General features: G+C 40.7%; 1 protein-coding gene across 2 annotated transcripts in view; it reads left to right on the top strand.

Annotated features, from left to right (window-relative positions):
* The window catches only part of LOC142095285 (uncharacterized), a 42,075-nt gene extending 27,351 nt beyond the window's left edge, over window positions 1-14,724 (top strand). For both annotated transcript variants that reach the window (XM_075178232.1, XM_075178231.1), the window contains exons 4-5: window positions 8,621-10,197; window positions 12,264-14,724. In XM_075178232.1, coding sequence (XP_075034333.1) covers window positions 8,739-10,197; window positions 12,264-14,200 — 3,396 coding nt within the window. In that variant the 5' untranslated portion in view covers window positions 8,621-8,738 and the 3' untranslated portion in view covers window positions 14,201-14,724. The remainder of the gene's footprint in view (window positions 1-8,620; window positions 10,198-12,263) is intronic.
* The last annotated feature ends 8,294 nt before the right edge of the window (window positions 14,725-23,018 follow it).

Raw genomic sequence — 23,018 nt, 5'->3', positions numbered from 1 at the left:
GCTCTTCTCCGGCTGTCATTTAGAACAGTCAGACAGCCAGCATGCCAGGACTAAGGGGGCTGCGTGCCGGGGGTTGCCGACCCCTGCGTTAGACCATTATTTATACTTGTCTACGATTTATTATTTTATTTTTTATGTTGTCGTTTCGGGCTACAGATACTCCATATGCAGTATTTGAATTGGCCAACTCTCTTCCTCTTCCCCAGAAAAAATCAGCAGGTAGATGGTTATTACAATACTAGATGTATTAGTTATACTAATGGAGAGGATTGGATTAAAGTCTTTGTCAGGACAGGTGCTTTCATTTTTTGCAGTTTATTTAGTACTATTTCATTTTCGAGTTTTTGCTGCTGTAGAAAAAGTAGACAGGAGTACTTGCAATTTATTATATATTTCCAATGTGACCATTTTCAAAAGTATTTTTTTTTTTAGAGTAGTCTAATCTGTAGGTCACAGGAATTAGAGCAGGTAATTAGACATTAAAGCAGGATCCTGAAGCAGTGATGGTTATTGCCCAGAAAGGGCCATTATAAGGACTGTTACAAATTAGTTAGAGGTACTAGTGATCTCCAGAAGTTCAGATGGGATATATCAGTTGAAATGCAAAATACAGCTCTTTAAATACTGTTTCTGATACACATGTTGGCAGAGGGTAAATCACCCCCCTGCCTCTACCTGGCACTACAATGTCAGAGATATACCATCCAATGTTTAGCATCAGGATTAAATATATTCTCTATACTTGGATTTAATGCAATTTAACCTTAACAAAATTTACATCAATCTGTGATTTCCCAAATTACTTGCTGTTATGTTATTCAGATAGGTTCTCTCTAAGACACAGGATGAAAGGATAACAGCCCCCTCATGCGCATAGAATGTCCTACAGAAACATGGCATACTGCCTCAGGAATCAGTACATTTACAATACAAAAATCAGTACATTTGCAGTGCTATACAATAACTTATTTCTAAGTGATCCAGCCACAGCATGCATTCTGTATCCTTGCTTACTATTGTCCTTAATGTTATCTTGCTTTTATATTTTTGTTGTTGATTTCAGTGAAGTAAAATCAATCTACCATTTTATTAATACAGATCTATGTGAAATCTATAAGCTTAGCATGCAGAGTAATATTATATTTATATTGCTATGTAAGCTGTGCACTTTCAATAAAAAATGTTTTTGTAATAAGAGTCTTGTGTACTTCTTACCGTTTCATTTTAACGTGCTTGCAGTATGATTCACTAACTGTTACGACTCTGCCTGTTCTTTGTATCTAGCAGCAGTACCTCATACCACCAGAGGTGCTGCTGTTCTGTTCCTGAACTCTTCTACATGCCTGAAGTAGTTAATCTCCTTGCATGATGCCTAATTAGAACTGCACCTGTCGCACTGCTTCAAATACCTGCCTCAAGCTGTGCTCTGTGCAGTTCATTTGTTTATTCCTGGCTGCTGCTACCCTGTTCCTGTGTTTGCTCCATTACTGCTTGATCTTCTGTTGTGACCCTCGGCTTGATTCCTGGACCCTGCACGTTTGCAGGGTCCAGGAACCTGTTATTTCTGTGGACATTTTTTGCCATTAATCACACCTGTTCATAACTGTGGTTGAAGTGTACCTGTTAATCCTGCTTTCCGAAATCTGCATATTCTCAGAACAGAATCCTTGTCCTATATTTTGCCTGAATGAAGACATTTGGTTTCATACTTCTGTTGCTGCCTCATGAATGCACTAGGATTCCTAACACTAACTGGTAACAATCCAGAACAAGTCTGACGTTTATAATCTCCGACAGACTGGAATCACTGCATACAACGAATTCCTCAGTTTTAAAACAATTCAAAGTCATTCTATCAATCGGTATATTTTTTTTATTCACGAGTTTAATTATATTTGCTAGTATTCCTCAGGTTTTTATACAAACAACAGAAAAAAACCTGTTATAATTGCAAGGGAGAAGCCAGTACTGCGAGGGAAGATTTTTTTTCCCGCCTTTTTTACTTTCTAATGCTAAGGACGTGAAAGATAATTTTACCTATTCAATTATTGAAAAATTATCAGATATTACCAAATACCTTCTTTAAAATTTGTAGTGCTTGTACTAATTTTACATGGTATACTATCAGACTTGCTTCTGATGAAACAGCCGTAAGGCTGAGTGAGAAATGCGTCAAGCTGTTTGTGATTTTATGTGATTGCCGAGACCCCGGGGACTCCTCTCTATGTGCATGACCATACAGTGTGCTCTGAATTATGATCTAAAACTGGGGCCAGAACAAAAAAAACTGGCTGGAAGATTAATCAGGTGATACCTATTCAGTACTCCTACGGGAAAATGTTTGGCTGCCAGTAAGTCAGTGAGTTATGTATATATTCTTAGCTGTATTGACGAACAGTCTCACAGCGGAAGATATGACATTATATATATAGGGAACTTTGGGGATATTTGACTATACTCTGTTGGAGGACAGCGAGGTTCAGTTCCCGTGTTTTACAGGTTGGATCTTAAGAGCTGGATAATAGGGATATCATATTCACAATCTCAGCTCCACTTGAAAAAACTATACTGTAGAGTTCAATAACGGATATCATCCTTTGTTCTAGTAGTTTTATACATTTCTCCACAACGGCACTATGTATTTACATATGTTTTAAATATTCATGTGACAGTTTATTGTTACATGGTTTTTTTTAAAGTCTCAGTGTCTATGGCCATATTCACAAGTATATTATGATATTAATAAATGAATATGTTTTTATAAAGTGATTGACATAGCGCTCCTATGTTTTCTTTTGCATGGTATACTATCGTATTGGGTCAACATGTAATTTTTGGTATTTTTTTTTTGTTCTTTTAATAGATGGCTTTCATTAATTATTTAGATTTGTTTCATATAGCACCAATCATATTGCGCTGAGTAGTACAGAGAATGTGCAATCATTCACATCATTTGAGCTTACATTCTAAATTTCCTACCACACACACACACACACACTAGGGTCCGTATTGTCAGCAGCCAATGAAACTACTAGTACCCTTTTGGGATGTCTGAGGAAACTGGAGCACCCAGAGGAAACCCATGCAAATAGGGGGAGAACATACAAACTCCGCACAGATCGGGACCTGGTGGAAATCAAATCCATAACCCCATAGGTTTTTAAAGATTCCTCCCATATCCCATAACTGGAATAATTCCCCCAAGCAATCCTCCCAACTATAGATACAGATGGCATTTTGTTTGCATCTCTCCCACAGGGTCAGATGTGTGTATATAAGAGGTTCGATATTTGTAAAAGGTCCATGTTCAATTTATATTATTTTACCTGTAATTCTGTGTTGAAACCTGGGATATACACTCTGTTTGGGGTGCTGAGGAAAACGGATAAGCATCGTTGATTTTAATTACATATAACAATCGGCTACAGCATTAAAACCACTGATAAGTGAGGTGAATAACATTTAGCATCTCGTTACAATGGCACCTGTCAAGGGGTGGGATATATTAAGCAGCAAGTGGACAGTCAGTTCTTGAAGTTGATGTGTTGGAAGCAGGAAAAATGGGCAAGCAAAAGGATCTGAGCAACTCTGACAAGGGCTAAATTGTAATGCTTAGACGACTGGGTCAGAGCATCTCCAAAACGGCTTATGTTCCCAGTATGCAGTTGTTAGTACTTACCAAAAGTGGTGAAAGGAGGGACAACCGGTGAACCAGCAATGGGTGCCCAAGGCCCATTGACGTGTATGGGGAGTGATGGCTAACCCGTCTGGCCCAACGCCACAGAAGAGCTACTGTAGTACAAATTGCTGAAAAAGTTAATGCTGGCTACGATAGAAAGGTGTCAGAACACACAGTGCTTCGCAGGTTGCTGCATATGGAGCGGTGTAGCCGCAGACCGATCAGAGTGCACATGCAGACCCCTGTCCACCACTAAAGCACCTACAATGGGCACATTAGCACCACAACTGAACCATAGAGCAGTGGAAGAAGATGGTCTGGTCTGATGAATGACGTTTTCTTTTACATCATGCGGATGGCCGGGTGAGTGTGCCCCGTTTACCAGGATGCACTCTGGGAAGAAGGCAAGCCAGTGGAGGCAGTATGATGCACTGGTCAATGTTCGGCTGTGGAAATTTAAGTTCTGGCATTCATATGGATGTTACCACCTGCCTAAACATTGTTGCAGACCAAGTACACCCCTTCATTGCAAAAGTATTCCCTGATAGCAATATCCTCTATCAGCAAGACAATACGCCCTGCCACACTGCAAAAATTGTTCAGGAATGGTTTTGAGGAACACAAGTTCAAGGTGTTGACTTGGCCTCCAAATTCCCTAGATCTTAATACAATCGAGCATCTGTGGGATGTGCTGGAAAAAAGTCAGAGCCATGGAAGCCTCATCTCTCAACTTGCAGCACATCTGTAAGGATCTGCCGCTAACGTCTTGGTGCCAGATCAAACAGGACACCTTCAGAGGTCTTGTCGAGTTCATGCCTCGACGAGTCAGAGCAATTTTGGCAGCACAAAGGACACCTACACACTATACAACAGGTGGTTTTAATGTTGTGACTGATCGGTGTATATGGGAGGACTAGTACTATTAAGAGATAAAATGGTAATACATTGGCATTAGTCTTCCAGCTGAAATAACATTGTTCCTATATGCTGGTATATCTGTGAGTTGTATATATGAAAAGAAAGGGTTTTAGCCATTGCACATCTCACAACACAAATTAGGCAATGCCATTGTCTTTGCAAAGTGGAGGCTGCCATTTTGTTAGCTGGACTAATTATGTAGAGTACCAATTCACTGGCAACAAGCGACATGTGACTGTATCACTTTTATAAAAAAAAACTTATTTTTGGCTGGATCACATATAAATCATTTATATCATTGCAAATGTACTTATTTTTTTATATTGGTATGTATGGACTTCTGAGACAGTATGTCACGTTTGCGTTTTGCAACTGTCTAGAGACAGGTAATCTCATGTTAATTAGACCTTTTCCAAAACATCTGTTGAGCCTGAAAGACAGGAGGAGGTAATTAAACTTGCTAGTAGACCCCCTATGCAAGTGATCACAGATGAATGTGAATTTTGCAAGTTAAATAGCATTCAAAGCAAGATTAGATAAATGTTATATCCTGGTGGTAAACATTTAATAGAAAAGCTCAGACTTCATGGCACCGCTAGTAGCAGTAGTAAAAAGGTGATTTAAGGGGCAGGCTGCAGGAAGCACCTGGATTGGTTAGAGGGGCAGGAGTTTGGATTACCTCCTGTCAGGGTATCTGTGTAAATCTGTATAAAAGGACACTGTTTGATCATGTAGTATTCCATCTGTACTTTCTGGATATCTCTAGTACCTCAAACTAGTGAGTGTGTAACTGTCCTTTTAGGACTTCCTGAGCTAATAAACATCACTGCTTAAGGAACCTGCTTTAAAGACTACTTACCTGATGTAATTCCTGTGACCTATAGATTAGACCTAATCTAATCCATTATCCGGCTGTTCTGTGGTTGGGACCCAGCATCTGGTACCAACTCTCTACCCGATACCCTGCAGCTCTGGCCAGTGTGATAGGTCAGGGGGAACCATCCACAGCAACCCTGATCTGAAGGCAAGAAGTCAAGGGTACCAGCCCTGATATACAAACAAGGGGGTACACTAGCAGTGAGAGAGAAGCTTCCACGTGTAGATGCTGCTAAGGGGCCCAGTGGTGGCAGCAGCAAAAGCCCCTGCTACTGCAGGTTAGAGGCCGCATGTGGGCTAAAGAAAAGGGGACGGTGGCAAGGCAAGCCCAGCCAGTCCCCAGCAACACAACAGACAGGGTGGCATAGGAGGTCCATCGTGTCACAGGACATTACCCAGGGACAAAGTGAAGACAGCCATTTTGTGGCTTGAATCAATATTCATAAAAATGCAGTATGTCAATTCACTCGTCACCAGTGACCTATATCACTGATGGAAAACATGGAGAATATTGCTGGAGTCACTAGTTTACCATGGAATCATAGGCTGCCTTCTTATGAATATTGGCCCACACAAAATGGCCGTCTTCACCGTCTGTAGACGGTGGATGGATTTGAATAAAATGTAGTAATGAGCTAGTGTTTAGTAAAGTAAACATAACATTGGCATTATAAACACATTTTTACCATTGACCGTCAATAAAATTATTTTTAATAAAATTGTGATTTACAATGGCACTATATTTAAAAAAAAGCAACACTCTTTTATTTTGCACCGAATATCATTTTAGCCATAGTCTACTTTCTTACAGCATCTCCAAAAAAAACCCTTAAGATGAAACTTTTGGGGTGTTTTTTTTTTTTGTTTTTTTTTAATAACCGAAATAAGCAATATGGATTAAGAACAGTGTGGGGTTAGGGATATATAAAATCGATGAACAAGATCAGCATAATAATTTATCACAGACTAATCACCTAAAATAATCCAGCCTGATCGTATTTCAAGTTATATTCCAGAAAAGACAGTTTGGTCATTCTCACCTCCCTCCTCCATTCGTTGGATGAGTAGCATCATTATTGGAGTTGGAAACGTAGGTGGCCATGGTAAATACCAGTGATCGGGCCTTGGACAGCTAGTATACAGCAGCTTGGTCTTCCACATGTGTGGCCAATATCCTCACTGATTCAGCTGACATGCCAAACGGATGTATTGCAGTGTGTGGGGACCATGTCTCTGGTGAGAGAGAGGAGGGAAGTTACACCCCTGTTGTCAGAGACAACTTGTGGTTCCATAGTTGCAAGTTCAGATTTTGATTAATTTAAAAGGTATCACGTAATCCATGAGGATTGTTTTTAGAGAACTTCTTTAGTGGATAAATATACTGTATTTGAGTCTTGTCTACATATAAAGGCAATTCTTAAATCCAAAAGAAGTAATAAGGTCACCATCTGTAAGAGTCTACAGAGAAGATAATTGACTAAGCTTGAAAGCTTGAAGAGGAGTTATCATCGTACGACACAGGTTATCCCAGAGTTATCATCATCATTTTTTTTATTTATATAGCACCACTAATTCCGCAGCGCTGTACAGAGAACGTACTCACATCGGTCCCTGCCTCATTGGGGGTTGGGTTCGCTTTACCGATGGGAGCATGATGCTGACAGCAAGCGATTCTGATTGAAGAAGTGTTCGGCACTGCAGGCTGACGTCATCACGATGTTCTGTGAATAGAAATTTAAAGCGGCAATGTCGGGTTAAGTGTTTAAACACTTAACCTTAGGGGTTCCCAATCAGAATCACTCATTGGAGCTTACAGTCTAAACATACACAAAGACGTCTGAGAAGAACCAAGATAACTTCGCCAGACAATGAAGACTTATCAATGATCGCTAGTGCCAAATCAGTGGCACTAGGGTGGGTCAAATCAGAGTAACCATTGTCATGTGTTCTTTCACGTAGATTGGCAACTTTTTAAGGGATATTTTACTAAAACCATACCAAAAAACGTCTCTGTACTAAAACAAGGACACATCCATCTCTTGACTTTTTTCAAACATTATAATTTAATAATGGCAAATAGTACTTCTTGTGCCTAAAAGACTATGTCCGTTTTGTCTATGGATGACATTTCTTTTTACATCAGAGAAGGAAGCAAAACTGCCACTTGCGCTGATAATATTTATGAATAGTGAGGAATGCTATAGATATGGCCACACATTTACTGAACATTTAATAGACTATTAGAAATATAGTATATTTTCCTCTTCATACTGCCCTGTCCCTATTACCTGAAGCAGCTATCAGAAGTCATATTATTGAAGAGGACTGGATGGCTTACGCTTCCCCACTATGGATGATATTGGCTTCAGGTAACAGGAAGGGGCCCTGGAAAAGAGACCTCATTCTGCTACAATGACGACTCATTAAAAAACAGCCATGAGAGCTTGAAAAATGTACTTGCAAAACAGAGATCCTTGTAAAACGTTCTTGAGCTCATGATTTATAGAAGCCAATGGCAGATCTAGGAACCAATTAGAGACATAAAAGATATTACTAGTCATATCACACGTAGAGGGAGTCTTTCTGCTCCTTACTGCAACCTACCCAACGCATTTCATGACACGACCACATCACCTATCTATGCATTTCGTGACACGGCCACTTAACCTACCCAACACATTTCATGACACGGCCATTTCACCTATTTACGCATTTCGTGACACGGCCACTTAACCTACCCAACACATTTCATGACACGGCCACTTCACCGATCCATGCATTTCGTGACACAGCCACTTCACCTACCCAACACATTTCATGACACGGCCACTTCATGATAACAAGGTTATATAATTCATATACTATGGTCGCATTATTTTTATTGGTATTTTAATATTGCGTAGTGAAGCACCTTGATTTATTATTCATGGATTATAAGTTGTGTATTGTTCATCACTATAACAAGGAGCTGGAGAGTCTGTGTAGCTGCTCATTCATTTACCACACTGGCATCGGTGAAAATTTTAATCATAAACACTTTCCAAGCAAAACATTTGATTAATATGTAAACACATTTTTGGATTTAAAATTTAGGGTAATGCAGATGGTTAAAGAATTAAGTACTTATTTTGTATTTCTTTCTAACAGGTCTTTGAGAGGCCATGAATGATCTGGAGGATTCAATACAATTATTTCTACATCCAACCATTAAAGTGAAGATTAAACCTTTGTTAAACACACCAAAGAAATAACAAAAGACAAAAAAATGAACTATTTAAAAGGTATGGGGGAGTCAACCTCACTTAAGGAACTAATTGGCCTAAATATCAATACACCCATGATGAAGATAGAATGTAGTTCAACAGATCATGTTAAAGAGGACTCAGTCTCACTTGAAGGAAGAAAAATTACAGACACTGGTATTTATACACCCACAGATCATACACAATATACATCTACTGATATTAAGGAGGAATCAGTCTCATGTGATGGAGGAAACCTCACAGACACTGACATTTATACACCCACAGATCATACACAATATACATGTACTCATATTAAGGAGGAATTAGTCTCATGTGATGGAGGAAACCTCACAGACACTGACATTTATACACCCACAGATCATACGCAATATTCAACTACTCATGTTAAGGAGGAATCGGTCTCAAGTGATGGAGAAGACTTCACAGACACTGACATTTATACACCCACAGATCATACACAATACACATCTACTCATGTTAAAGAGGAATCGGTCCCTTCTGAAGAAGATAATCTCAAAGACCCTGACATTTATACACCCACCGATCATACACAATGTATTAAGGAGGAATCGGTCTCATGTGATGGAGGAAACAGCACAGACCCCAACATTCACACATCCTCACATCATGTATTGACTCATAGTAAGGAAGAATTAGTCTCTTGTAAAAAAGTAAGTCTCACAGATACTGACATATATTCTTTTACTATTACTGGAGAATATATTGAAGGCATTGATAATCTCCAAGAAAAAAAAAAGCCCCCACAAGACAAATCTTCTCTCCAAGCAACAAAGACCATGTATACTTGCCCTGTTTGTAAGAGAAGTTTTAATAATCATGGTAATCTTGTAAGACACCGAGAAACACACAAAGGAAAGAAGATGACTTGCTCAGAGTGTGGTGCCGACTTCTGCAATAAAACTGATCTTTCAGTGCACATACGAACACACAGAGCAAGTAGAAGTTTGTACTGCTCCGAATGTGATAAAATGTGCGCTAGCAACTCGCATCTCATCATCCATCAGAGAATTCACACAGGAGAGAAGCCGTTTGCATGTTCTGATTGTGGTAAACGGTTTTCCAATAAATCAAATCTTGGCGAACACATGAGGGTTCACAACGGATCGAAACAATTCTGTTGTTCAGCTTGTGGAAAATCTTACGCTCGAAAAGATAATCTGATCAGTCACCAGCGGATTCACAAGGGAGACGTAACATTCACATGTTCTCAGTGTGGAAGGTGTTTTGTTGATGAGCACAAATTCGTCAGACATCAGAAATTTCACATGTTGGAGAAACCATTCTCTTGCACTCGTTGTAGGAAATGTTTTACTCATAAGGCTCTTCTCCTTCGACACGAACGGACTCATGTAGATGAGAAACCATTTATCTGTTCCCACTGTGGCAAATGTTTCCCGAGACAAGGTGAACTAGTCAAGCATCAGAGAACTCACACAGGTGAGAAGCCTTTTGCCTGTGCCGATTGCGGGAAATGTTTTAGCACTGGGTCGGGTCTTTTCAACCACAAGAAAATCCACACCACGGAAAAGCCCTTTGCATGTTCCGATTGTGGCAATAGCTTCAAACAGAAAAACAACCTCATTAGACATCAGAGAATCCACACAGTAGAGAAGCCTTTTACCTGCTCTGAGTGCGGTAAAGGTTTTAATACTAAGTCAAACTTTAATATACATCAGAGAATTCATACGGTTAGGAGACAACTTTCCTGTCCGGAATGTGGTAAGCATTTCCCTTACAAAAGTAAACTAAAAGAACATTTGCAAAGCCATGAAGAAGGTAACTTTGATGATCCTCCGTAATGGTTAAAAAATCTTCAACTTGTTTATGCTGCATATATAATATTAGTCTGGGTGAAACTCAACCTAACAAGTTCCTCTGTTCTTATTAGTCCACATTACTATGCTTCTATGATTTTGTTCTTAAGTTATTAAACATAAACTGTGGCAAAGAGGCATATTTGCCACAGTTCCCCAATAAGGGAACTAATAAAAACATAGGTAGTCTGCAGCAGCAGGCTGCAGACAGGGTTAAAGGTTCCCTGGGATCTTCTTTAAGCACACACACACACACACAGGTGTCCCACATGGGTGTGATTGGTTATGCTTTGCTATGATGTGTTTGTAGTGCTTGGGGTGGAGGATAAAAACACTGTATGTGTGGGTGGGACCACCGATGCCAGTAAGTGGCTGGCTTGCAGACAGGGAAGTAATGTTTAGCCAGGTGTAGGTGGTGGGGATTTTTGTGTTGCTTTTTCTGGATGACTGATGTACCATCACTAGAACTGCTTACCATCCTGACAACTGCTAATAAACAGTTAAGTGGTTCAGCATACCTGTGTCGGATTCCTGTGAATGCTGTACTTTCTCACAATCCGTATGGTTGGCAAGACAAAGATATATATTGTATACTTTGTAAATTTACAGTTTCATGAATGCAGATCAATTGGTGAATGTTGCTGAACATCTAGTGTAACTTCAATAAAAGTTTTTCTTTAGCATACAAGACTTGTCCTCTGTTTTATTGTTAACATCCACTAGTTTTATAATACTATGCGTTACTAAGAATTGCAGCTCGTCTAGAAGTTTGCAGGTGTTAACCTTTGTGTTATCCGGGTGCTTTGTCACTGGACGACAGACTGAAGGCTGTAGTTATAGCTGATAGTCTGCATTCTCAGGAGAAGAACATCTAACACCGTTCAGAACATTTGTCCTCTTCTGGACAATTTAGGATATTGATACCCCAGAGAAGAACCAAAGAATGGCTACAAAAATAGAATAGTGTCTCCAGCACAAAAAGTTTCAAGAGTTAGAAAAGAGGGATGAGACCAATTCAGCCAAGTTTTTAGTAGATGAAAAAGAAAATTGGCCGTTGCTGTAACTTTGCTTCAATGCAAGGACAGGTCCTAAGAGGAATCTAAAGTGAGTTTCTAAGTATTTGTGTGAGTCAAGCAAATATAGTGAATAAACTATATTTCCAATAGATATGATTAAATGTATGCTTTCAAAATATAATTTATAGCTATAAATATGCTATTTAACTGGGCTTGGTAATAGTGAGAAAGTTGTGCAATTTTATTTTGTTAGGTTATTATCAAAGCACAAGCAATACCATCATTAAAATCTTGTTCTGTTCCTATCATTTACGTACAATACTGGAAATTGCAATTAAGTACATTTTCTGTAAGTGAGTTCATGGTATAATTATTTGGCCATTAAAGCAGCAATTTTTAGACAAACAATCTCGAGAGATTAATTTAATAATGGAGATTGACCATTTCATAACTTATTGTTTTCTATGTCATCTGCTTCTTACCTGTTTTGTATTGCAATGATTTTCTTCAATCATGCAGTGTACATTGACTGGCAATTATAGGTGGGGCTGAACTCTTGTTTGTGATATAAGACTACAGAAAAATATAAATGTCAATGTCACTAGTGTAATTAATTTCTTTCAAGCGACCATTTTTATTAATTTTTATTAATTGTAAAATATTTTTTCAACAGATTTTTCGGAGGGCAGTAATGCAAATGGAAAAATCGTCAACTCTACTACTTCTCTGACTTCTGGTAATAACAAATACAAATTAATTAGGAATACTCAAAAAATAAAATGCTCAACAAACTATAAACCGGACCTGACAAATGTTGTTAAAAAGTTTCCTGAAGACTCAATATCAATTGAAGAAGGAAACATCACAGACATCAACTGTTGTTTATATACGCATACGAAAGAAGACTCCTGTCACATTAAGGAGGAATCAGTCTCATGTGAAGGAGGAAACCTCACAGTCACTGACATCTATACATCCACAGATACAAGACAATATACATCTACTCATATTAAGGAGGAATCACTCTTATGTGAAGGAGGAAGTCTCACAGACACCGACATTTATTCACACACAGGTGATAGACAATATACATCTACTGATATTAAGGAGGAATCAAGCTTATGTGATGGAGGAAACCTCACAGACACTGACATTTATATATCCACAGATCATACACAATATACTTCTACTGATATTAAGGAGGAATCGGTCTCATGTGAAGGAGGAAACCTCACAGACACTGACATTTATACACCCACAGATCATACACAATATACATCTACTCATATTAAGGAGGAATTAGTCTCTTGCGAGGGAGGGAATGTCATCGGCACTGACATTTATGCATTTACTTTTACTGGGGAATATACTGATGGGAACGGACATGCTGAAGAAAAACAGATACCTCCACATTTAGCACAAGGCAGTAAATATATTAAATTCACAGCTCCATCTTCTCAAACCACTAAGACAATGTACACATGCCCAGTGTGCCAGAGAAGTTTTAATAATCACGGGAATCTTGTGAAACACCGCGAAGCTCACAAAGGAAAGAAGCCGACTTGTTCAATTTGCTGGGATCAGTTTTTGTCTCAGTCAGACCTTTTGGTCCATCAGATGCAATCCCACAAAATCGACAAGTCATTGCGGGACCCTCCTAAAGCAAGAAAATCAACTTGTTCAAAGTGTGGAGCCAAATTTTCTTTTAAATGTGACCTGTTGGCACATCGAAAAGTGCACAAAATTGATAAACATCTTTATTGCTCTGAATGCAATAAACAATTTACTTGTAACTCCCAACTAGTAATACATCAGAGAATTCACACCGGAGAGAAGCCGTTTGCATGTTCTGAGTGTCGGAAACAATTCTCCAATAAATCAAACCTCGCAGAACATAAAAGAGTTCACACGGGGAGTAAACCTTTTTCTTGCTCAGACTGTGGGAAATGTTTTTCTCGAAAAGATAACCTAATCAGCCACCAGCGAAAGCATGAGGGTGACAAAACGTTTACATGTTCCGACTGCGGAAGGTGGTTCATCGATCACCACAAATTTGTGAAGCATCAGAGATTTCATGCGTTAGAGAAGCCGTTTTCTTGTTTTGACTGTGGGAAAAGCTTTACCCACAACGCAGTTCTTCTCAGACACCAGCGCTGTCATGTGGACGAAAAACCTTACGTCTGCTCTGACTGTGGGAAGTGTTTTATTCGACATGGCGAGCTTGTCAAGCATCAGAGAATCCACACAGGAGAGAGGCCATTTGTATGTTCTGATTGTGGCAAGTGCTTTAGCACAGGGTCAGGTCTTATAAACCACAGAAAAATCCACACAACCGAGAAGCCATTTGTGTGTTCGGAGTGTGGCAGTAGTTTCAAGCAGAAAAACCATCTGATAATCCATCAAAGAGTCCACACAGGAGAGAAACCTTACATCTGTGCCGATTGCAATAAAGGATTTACTACCAAGTCCAACTTCAACATACATCGGAAAATTCACACAGTTCGGCGGCAGCTTTCTTGTCCTGAATGCGCTAAACATTTTCCTTATAAAAGTCAACTAAAAGAGCACTTAAAAATCCATGAAGATAATATATCTGACGATCCTCAGTAATGACTGAATGTATGCAAGAACTTTATACATTCACAGAAATAATGCACAGTGGAAGGGACAGAACACTACACTACTGGGACCCATAGCGAAACTTTGAAGGTGTTCTGATGCTGTCCCGCCACCCATGCTCTGCTCTACCGGGTCCCGTATCTGCTGCAGCAGATTCAACGACAGTAGTTCCGGCATTGCACAGTGAGCATTAATAATGTAGGAAGTTTACAGCTAAGGACCATGAAAAAAAGATCTCGTACAGAAGTCAAGCTGTATAAAGGAAAAGGGAGTAGGTTAAAGAACGGCATTTAAGGTGTAAAAAATAAGAAAATAAACTATCCAAATTGTTTTGTATTTTCTTACTTTATTACATAAAAATATGTTTCTATAACACATTTGACCAAAGTAATGGAGCAAATAAATGCCTGTAAAATGTCATATGTATTCTTAACACATCAGTCAAGCGACCCGCTATAGATTTAATTTATTAATACAGTGTGATAATATATTACTATGCTTGGGTAATATCAATAAAGCTTTGTTGTAAAAAAAAATAAACAATTATTTGTGGTGCCTCTGGTCCATATCAGCTGGCGTTGGAGTTGGTACGGAGGGTAATTGCTGGGCACATTACATTCACGCTTGTTTTAGATTATTAGAACACAGGATCGCTCACCAATGTATCACTGTCAATCCAGGGTAGGAATTTTTGGGAAAATTATATAAGGATCCCACAATTCTAGGATGAAAGTCCAGGGGGACAAAACAGAAGTGCATAAAAAGTTTTTATTTTTATCCATGACGTGATTTAAAACAAATACTATGCAAGAGACACAATTGGCTTAATACAGCACACAAGAATGAAATCCACAATTATATGAACTGATTGCCACCAATATAGTTCATCTCACAATAAAACCGATAATATCCAAAGAGAACGTGCTTCTGTGCAAAAGAAATGTGATCTGTATTGAAAATCATGTTTTATATGGGGATTCCCTTGTATAACATTATTGTCCTTATAAATAATTATATCCCGTGACTAAATAGAAAAAGAAAATCCAAAATTCATATTGTTTATATATATATTAATGTCTGACAAAGGGCATCATTATATAGAAAAAATACGCTTCATCATTCTAAAGCAGCAAAGTGTATAAATGTAATATAAATAAACTAGTACTAGTAACAGCCCACCGAAGTTGCCGTAGGAATTAAATAACAGCTGTAAGCAGCAAAAAGTAATCCAGGGCTAATAAAACGCTGCTAATATGGTTTAGAAAGTAGGTATACAGTAAATAAATATGTTGTGAACAAAATCTAACAATGAGCTCCAGGGCAGTCACTGAGGTATGTGTTATACATACAACATGTAATAATAATACCATAAACACTAAAAAAAAACTCCAATATATGGACTGAGTCAGTGCACACAATCTCCACCTTAATGTATGTGGAAAAATGCGGGTATTATTATTATTATTATTATTATTATTAATGCCCCCCTCCACTGGAACAAGCTCCCTCCCTCCATCAGAACATCACCCAATCTGTCCAGCTTCAAACGGGCTCTAAAAACCCACCTCTTTCTCAAAGCCTTCCAGTCTCCCTCTTAACTTCCTACCTTTTCTTCTGCCTCTCCCCCTTCTTCCCCCTCCCCTGAATCTGCCTCCGTTTCCCCCTTCTCTCCCTCTCACCCCTGTGTCTCTCTGTCTACCCTTCCCCTTAGATTGTACGCTCCCTTGAGCAGGGACATCTCTCCTCCTGTTTCCTTCACTTCTAACTCTGCTCTCCAGCTACCTTTCCCCCCACCACTCTGGGGGTCTCCCCGTCATCCGCGCCCTGCCTCTTGGGCTCCGGCGCTTGCAGGTCTTCCCTCCCCCCTCTAGCTGTGCTTTGAGCTTACTGAGTTACTGTGCTTATTGTTTACTGTACTGTTCCGTCACACGTTGTATTGTAATTGTCCCTGTACGGCGCTATGGACACCTAGTGGCGCCCTATAAATAAAAATTAAGAATAATAAAATAATAATATCAATTTTTATTTATAGGGCGCCACTATGTATCCATAGCACCATACAGGGACAAACAGAAACATGATACAGGGTGAGACAGCACGGTATAGTTAACAAAAAAGCACATTAACTCGGAAGCTCAAAGTAGCTAGATGAGAGGTGAGAGCCCCCAGCGGGGTAGAGAGAGGGGTAGAAGGGCTGGAGGACCTCACAGAAGAGACAAGGTGCTGGAGAGCAGAGTTAAGGTGGTGGAGAACAGGAGGAGAGGAGGCCCTGCTCGAAGGAGTGTACAATATAAGGGGAGGGTAGGACGGACAGTGACGCAAGTGTAGGAGGAGGAAAGGGGGAGAACGGAGGCAGAGACGGAGAGGGGGGGTAGGAGGGGGACAGGAAGGCTTTAAGGAAGAGGTGGGTTTTTAAGGCCCGTTTGAAGCTGGACAAGTTGGGGGATGTTCTGATGGATCGGGTAACGGCTCGTCTTCAATAAAGGCAATTTTCCAACCTTATTATTTCACGCATTATTGCCCCGAGAGGTGCAAACAAAAATCAGCATTAAAATGACCGTACTAACGTTAATACTGCGCACTTTTACCGTACTAACGATGATAGTGCGCATGCCGCATTATTCATAGAATAACGTGGCCGACTTGAATTGGCCCCAAAGTGTCCATCCTCTTTGTCCAAAATACCGCTTTTAGTTTCTATGCGAGACTTTTTCAAAGAGTCCATATCCGGGGAGCGTGGCATGGCTACCAAGATGGCGGCACAAGCTTTTTGATGGCTCCTTACGGCTGTGTCAGATCGTTAAACCAACTTACAGCAAAGCACACAAATCTTAATACAGCCTATAGAATCAGCTTCCATACTGGAGGAGCTGTCATCTGATGGAGAAGCTCTCCAACTACACTTTTAGGAGGGATTCCTGTCAGGACACTAGTTTGGCGCCAACGCCGTATTGGCACCATAATTGGATCGGCTGTGCTGAACTAACGGATAATACTCCTCGCCTGTTACCAGCACCCCTTCCTCCTTTATTCGGTGGACCCCTGGATGGAGTGGCTGATTGCCTTCACTAAAATAAGTGCCCTCACTTACCTCTCATCCAACCAGACCTCTGGGTACGGACACCAGCTAGCAATTCATAAAATCGTGGCTACCCTTGGCTGACTGGGTGAGTGTGAGAGGAGAGGTGCGAGACCACCCCGAGTAAAGACCCTTCAGTTCTGACACCTTGCAGTGTCTGTCAGCAGTGTGCACTTTCCAGAGTCTGCCCCCTGAGTGTCAGGTGGGGTCTGAACAACCATCAAGCTATCAAAATTGACCCTAGTCTCTCTCTGTCTGTATGTCTGTATGTTAGGAAACTTGTAAGCTCCAAAAGGAGCAGGGATTGATGTGAGTGAGTTCACTGTACAGCGCTACGGAATTAGTGGTGCTATATAAATAGCTGATGATGGAGTGTAGCTGCCGGAGAGGAGAGACCTTACACTGACCAGTCCCCGTCCCCCTCCCCTCCCCCTGTGATAACATTTCTGGACACTGAAATCAGAGGAGTGACAGTTCTGCTGACCCCACCTCATCTAACAACTCTACAGCAAGCGACTCTCAGGTCCTCTCACTGACCCTGCTTCCCACGGTGGTAATCATTAATACAATTACGACACCCACTTGACCTACAAATAAAAACAAAAGTGTTAAAAACCGAGGTAAATATTAATAGACTTCCCTTTAAACCGACTGTGCAGATCACCGATAGAGCAGTATGCTGACCGCAAGTGATTCGTCTGAAGAGCTGTCCGGCACTAGGGTTTAGTGTCATCACGACTTCTATTAATCTGAATTTAAAGTGGCAATGTCGGGTAAAGTGTACAAACACTTAACCTGCGGGGGCCTGGCTTACTGCTCCATTGGTGATCTGCACAGTCGGTTTAAAGGGAAGTCTATTAATATTTACCTCGGTTTTTAACACTTTCGTTTTTATTTGTAGGTCAAGTGGGTGTCGGGTTTTTTGCAAACCGTACCCAACCCGCTTCCCATCCACAGCTGCTAAGGCAGATCTGCAGAGACTATGGTCACCGGGTATAAGCTCGCTGTATCAGAGGTGGGAGACTGGAGCAAGTGTGGGACATTGTTCATGGAAAGACTCTCACATTATTACATAGATGTGAACTCATCTGCATTGTTAAAGAGCTAATTAAGAGCACCTCTATCTGGGCTACTTGCATACTCCTGTGCTCACTTCCACATTGCTCTAAAGCCAGATTCCATCTGCATGCTGTTTACTTTTAATGCTGCCTCATCTACATGAGCCATTCAACCTGTCAGACAGAGGCACGTTACATTCAGTGGTGCAAAGGAGAATCTGTCCCTTCACCGCCATCTAGTGGCAGAACCTGTTAATCCACTCAATCCGTCTTAATTCCTCTGCCATTCAATTGCTGTATAATAAACTGTGCTGCCATCTAGTGGCAAAAGTTGTAATTGGAGCCATGACTTTGAGAATCATCCTCTGTACATCTGCAATACCTGAAGTGACATCACCTCTAAGTCTATTCAGCAAATCAAACTGCTACTGACTGCTGTATTTTGAGCCCACGCTCTTAACTTATAGAGCACACTACTACCATTCTCTCTACTCTAACAGCCAAACTGCCTTCTTCTGGTTGTTGTAGACAGTGAATGCAGAGCCATCTGACTCCATTTTTTTCAATACTAAAATGCTATGCACAGTGCTTTGAGTCGAAACAAACGTAACCTTTGTATACTGATGTCTACAATCTAGTCTAAGTGGCCGCCTAGGTTCAACACGGAGAGTGGCCAGTGACTACCGTTGAATCTACAGTACATCTCAGCAACACTCTGGGTTTTAACACTAACCTAATATTCGGACCATTCCGATCTATAGGTACAGATAGAAGAGGCGCTTCCAAACAAGGGTCAATGAGCCTATCTAATTCTTCTCATCGCTCTGATCTTCATCAGTGTCTAAAAGTCTCCAGCTCAACGGCAGTGTCTGAACATCTCCAACAGTCATCTCCTGCCTCTTTGACATCTTCTGATTTGCCATCCATTAAATAATGGTCAGCTTTCCAATCTTCTAGATGGTTCTCATGACATAAGTGAAGTCCTACAATTGCTTAAGTCTTTACCAACTAAACAAGACTTACCGACTAAGGTGGACTTTGAGAAACTGGAAATTAAGCTCCAAGATATAGTCCCTAAGGAAGTGGCACATATCCAGGCAGGTCTCTCTTGCATCACCACCAGAATATCAGTTTTGGAAGAGAGTAAAGAGGTTGCTACAGAAAATTTTAACAGCCTTAAAGAAGTGGTCAAGCGCCAAGTCACAGAACTGAAGTTCTTACAATCTAGGATGGATGACCTGGACAACAGGGGTCGCAGAAACAATGTTACAGGTACGTGGAATCCCAGACGATATCCCGACTCAAGGCTTAGTTAATGTATTAAGAAAAATCTTTAACGAAATCCTGGAGCAAGATCCAAATGAGCTTATTACATGTGACAGAGCACATACAGCTCTCTGCCCGACAAGTGCTGCAACTGAAAAACCTTGAGATCTGCAGGCTCCATTACTTTACCCAGAAGGAGGAGATCCTTAACAAAGTCAGATGTCTGGATAATGTTGAATTTGACAGCAACACTATACAAATATTTCCAGATTTATCTTGGCATACGTTACAAATTTGCGGAATGCTAAGACCCTTAACGACAGGGCTTCGTAAGAACAATATCAGATACTGATGGGGTTATCCAACGAGTCTCCAGGTTACTCACAAAGGGACATCCGTGATTCTTCGTGAACCTTCTGAGCTGGAGTCCTTCTGTAACGCCCTTGACCTTCAGGTGATCTATATGAATGGCAGACTCATCGTCAACTGCTTTCTCCACAAATGACTTCAGCAGGCTCTGAAAATATGCAACTGGAGGGAAGCCGAAGAGAAATGCCAGGAGACGACAAAGTTCTTTTATTGAAGAAAATACTTCAACATACTCATCTACCTTAATTTCTCTTGAATTGACCTCTCAGGTCTTGGACGCTTTGCTGATCTCAATGATGTCCTAGTTGGTGACATATAGTTAATTCTCGCCTACATGTTATTATATGTCTCTTCCCTTTATCTCTACAGGTGCATTAGATGAGATTGGCTTATGCTCTGATCATTGGCACAGACATTGTAGGAGCAAGATCCAGTCAGAAGATCCTTTTGTATTTCAAGTATTAATTGGTCAGACTATTGGGTTATGGTTTATTAGATTTCTAGTCCACTTTTTGGAGATTTGAGTGTTGCAAGATATAGGTCCACCATCGGTCTATTCCATACATACTGCTTTTTACCACTCAAATAAGATTGTAATTCTCAAGGGTGTTATTTTTTTACATTAAGTAAGTGTTCTAATTTGTTATTGATGTGCTTTACACATATATCTGTTTTTGAATAGATTTGTTATTTTATGGTTGTCACCGCCCCCTGTGAACCCCCCCCCCCCCCTTTAACCGCACACCCCAATTCCGGCACATGGATGGTCTTTTTTCGTATCAGGAGAGGTTTAAATATCGCCACATTTCTAATGTGGTATGGTTCTTTTTGGTTGTATGCTGTTTTAATTTTACTTCTTCCCCTTGCCCCCCTCCTGGTCCTTTCCCTCTTTCCTTTCCCCCGTCAGGATCCAGTCTTCATACACTCTTACAGTCATTTTCATGCGTTTCAATTGTTTTGCCCCTTTACAAGTAAATTGTGACAAGATTGAATGGATGTTCATTTGGTTGATTGTAATATCATGGCAGTGAAACTAAAGATTGTTTCTATCAATGCAAAGGGGTTAAATATCCCAGAAAAAAGATCGAGGGCACTACGGGAACTCCAGGCCGATAAGGTCGACGTAGCTCTCTTTCAAGAAACGCATTTCAAACAAGATTCAGCATCTTCCTTTCGTAATTACTATTATTCTCATGCCTACTTTAGTAATAACAGTAAGGGGGAGACTCTGGGCTTGGCCATCCTCTTTTCTAAGCAACTCCCGCTTATTAATGTAGAAAACATAGGTTGGAGGAGGGGAGGGGTATTCTGCTGAAATGTAAAATGTATAACCAAACCTTCGCCTTTGTTAATATTTACTCACCTAACGAGGGTCAACCTGGCTTCTTCAAGGAAATTATGGAGCAAGTCGACTCATTCCTGGAGGGAATTTTGGTGGGGACCTCAACTGGACTCTCCACCCTCCGTGCCCATCAGCTGGCTGACGTGTGGAGACTCCGCCGTCCCACTGATCATGATTATACTTTATTTCCTTACCCACACACAGTTTATTCTAGATTAGATTATTTTTTTCTCACACATAGACATTTGCACTTGGTACAGGACACAGCAATTGGGCAAGCCACTTGGTCTGACCACGCTCCAGTTTCTCTTACGCTCTAATTTGATAAATCTTAAGTTTCTGGAAACTAAATGAAACATTATTGCAGAACTCATACTGTACTACACTTTCAATGTGTCATGAGACGCGGCTTCACTGCAGTGCGCTGCGGCTCGCTCTCAGCTGGGTCTCGCATCCAGGCCATCACCATGACGGCCAGTGACGTAAGTTTCCTCCCGCACATCCTGATAGTCACCAGGGAGACAGCCGGGACGCTTCTCTTGTTCACCGCCACGGCCCGGCTAAATTGTCAGTCGGGTAATTAATCAGCAGCCTTACGAGGCTGATTAGGCTTTTTGTGTCTCCCTTCTTTGATTGTCCAGTCTGAGTATATAAGGCAGGGAGGGCTTATCCTCCCTGCCGGTTATAGCGTTCAGTTCGTGTCTGCTGGAACCTTTGGATTGATTCTCTGTGCATGACCCTCTGTTTGTTTCCTGGACCTTTGATTGTTTGCTGATTGCCCTGACCTTTGCTTAGTTATATGGACTTTCCTTTGATTGCTGCCAGCCCTGACCACTTGCCTGTTTCTTACAGATTACCTGCTTCGGACCCAAGGCCACGGCCTGTTCCTGACCTCGCTTCGCTTGTCATCACCCGCTTTCCAATGCTGCGCTACATCATAAGCTTGCACTACGCTGAGTGTAAGATCTGGAGGCATCTGAGTACCTGTGAGCACAACAAGCTCTATGGGAAAGGCGGCTGGGTGGAGACCTCTACATCCTGTTCTACATGATCATGATAGTAGCCGCTATGGGGCAATAAGCCGAGGAAGATGCTGGCCAAGGCCTTACAAGAGCCACTTGTTTATTCAGACAATATCTGATGACAAGGGGACTAAATGTAACCACCTAAGATATAGCCTCCCTGCTAGAGCATTCTATACCTATTATTCCACATTATATAATTTGTCCCAAGGCGTTGAGAACGACATACTTGAGAAACAATTAAACAATGCCTCCTATCTAGCAGACGCTGGCTACCCCACTCTCCTTTTACCACTATATAGTTAGTAGATGTGATTAAATCTACGCCATCTGGAAAAAGCCCGGGTCCCGATGGGTTTACCATTACCTATTATAAAACCTTCAAAGAAAAATTAGTTTCCTTAATGCTTCAGGCTTTCAACTCGGTCTCCAATCGAGATCGATTCACAACACAAGCCTTAGAATCCGTCTAGATGTCCGAGTTATAGTCCAATCTCTCTCCTTAATGTGTATCGATACAATACTTTTTTCAAAGTCTTGTATAGAGACAAAACGCATCAGGGTATTTTATATCTTGCATATTGTATACATATATACCGGTACCTTCATATTGTGTTTTTACCATGTCCATTGACTTATCTCCCTATAGTAAATAGACATCCAACTATGTAAT

This window comes from Mixophyes fleayi, chromosome 6, assembly GCF_038048845.1.
Source record: "Mixophyes fleayi isolate aMixFle1 chromosome 6, aMixFle1.hap1, whole genome shotgun sequence".
Classification (NCBI taxonomy): domain Eukaryota; kingdom Metazoa; phylum Chordata; class Amphibia; order Anura; family Limnodynastidae; genus Mixophyes; species Mixophyes fleayi.
Note: the sequence above shows the minus strand (reverse complement) of the source record. Positions and strands in the feature narration are given on the sequence as shown.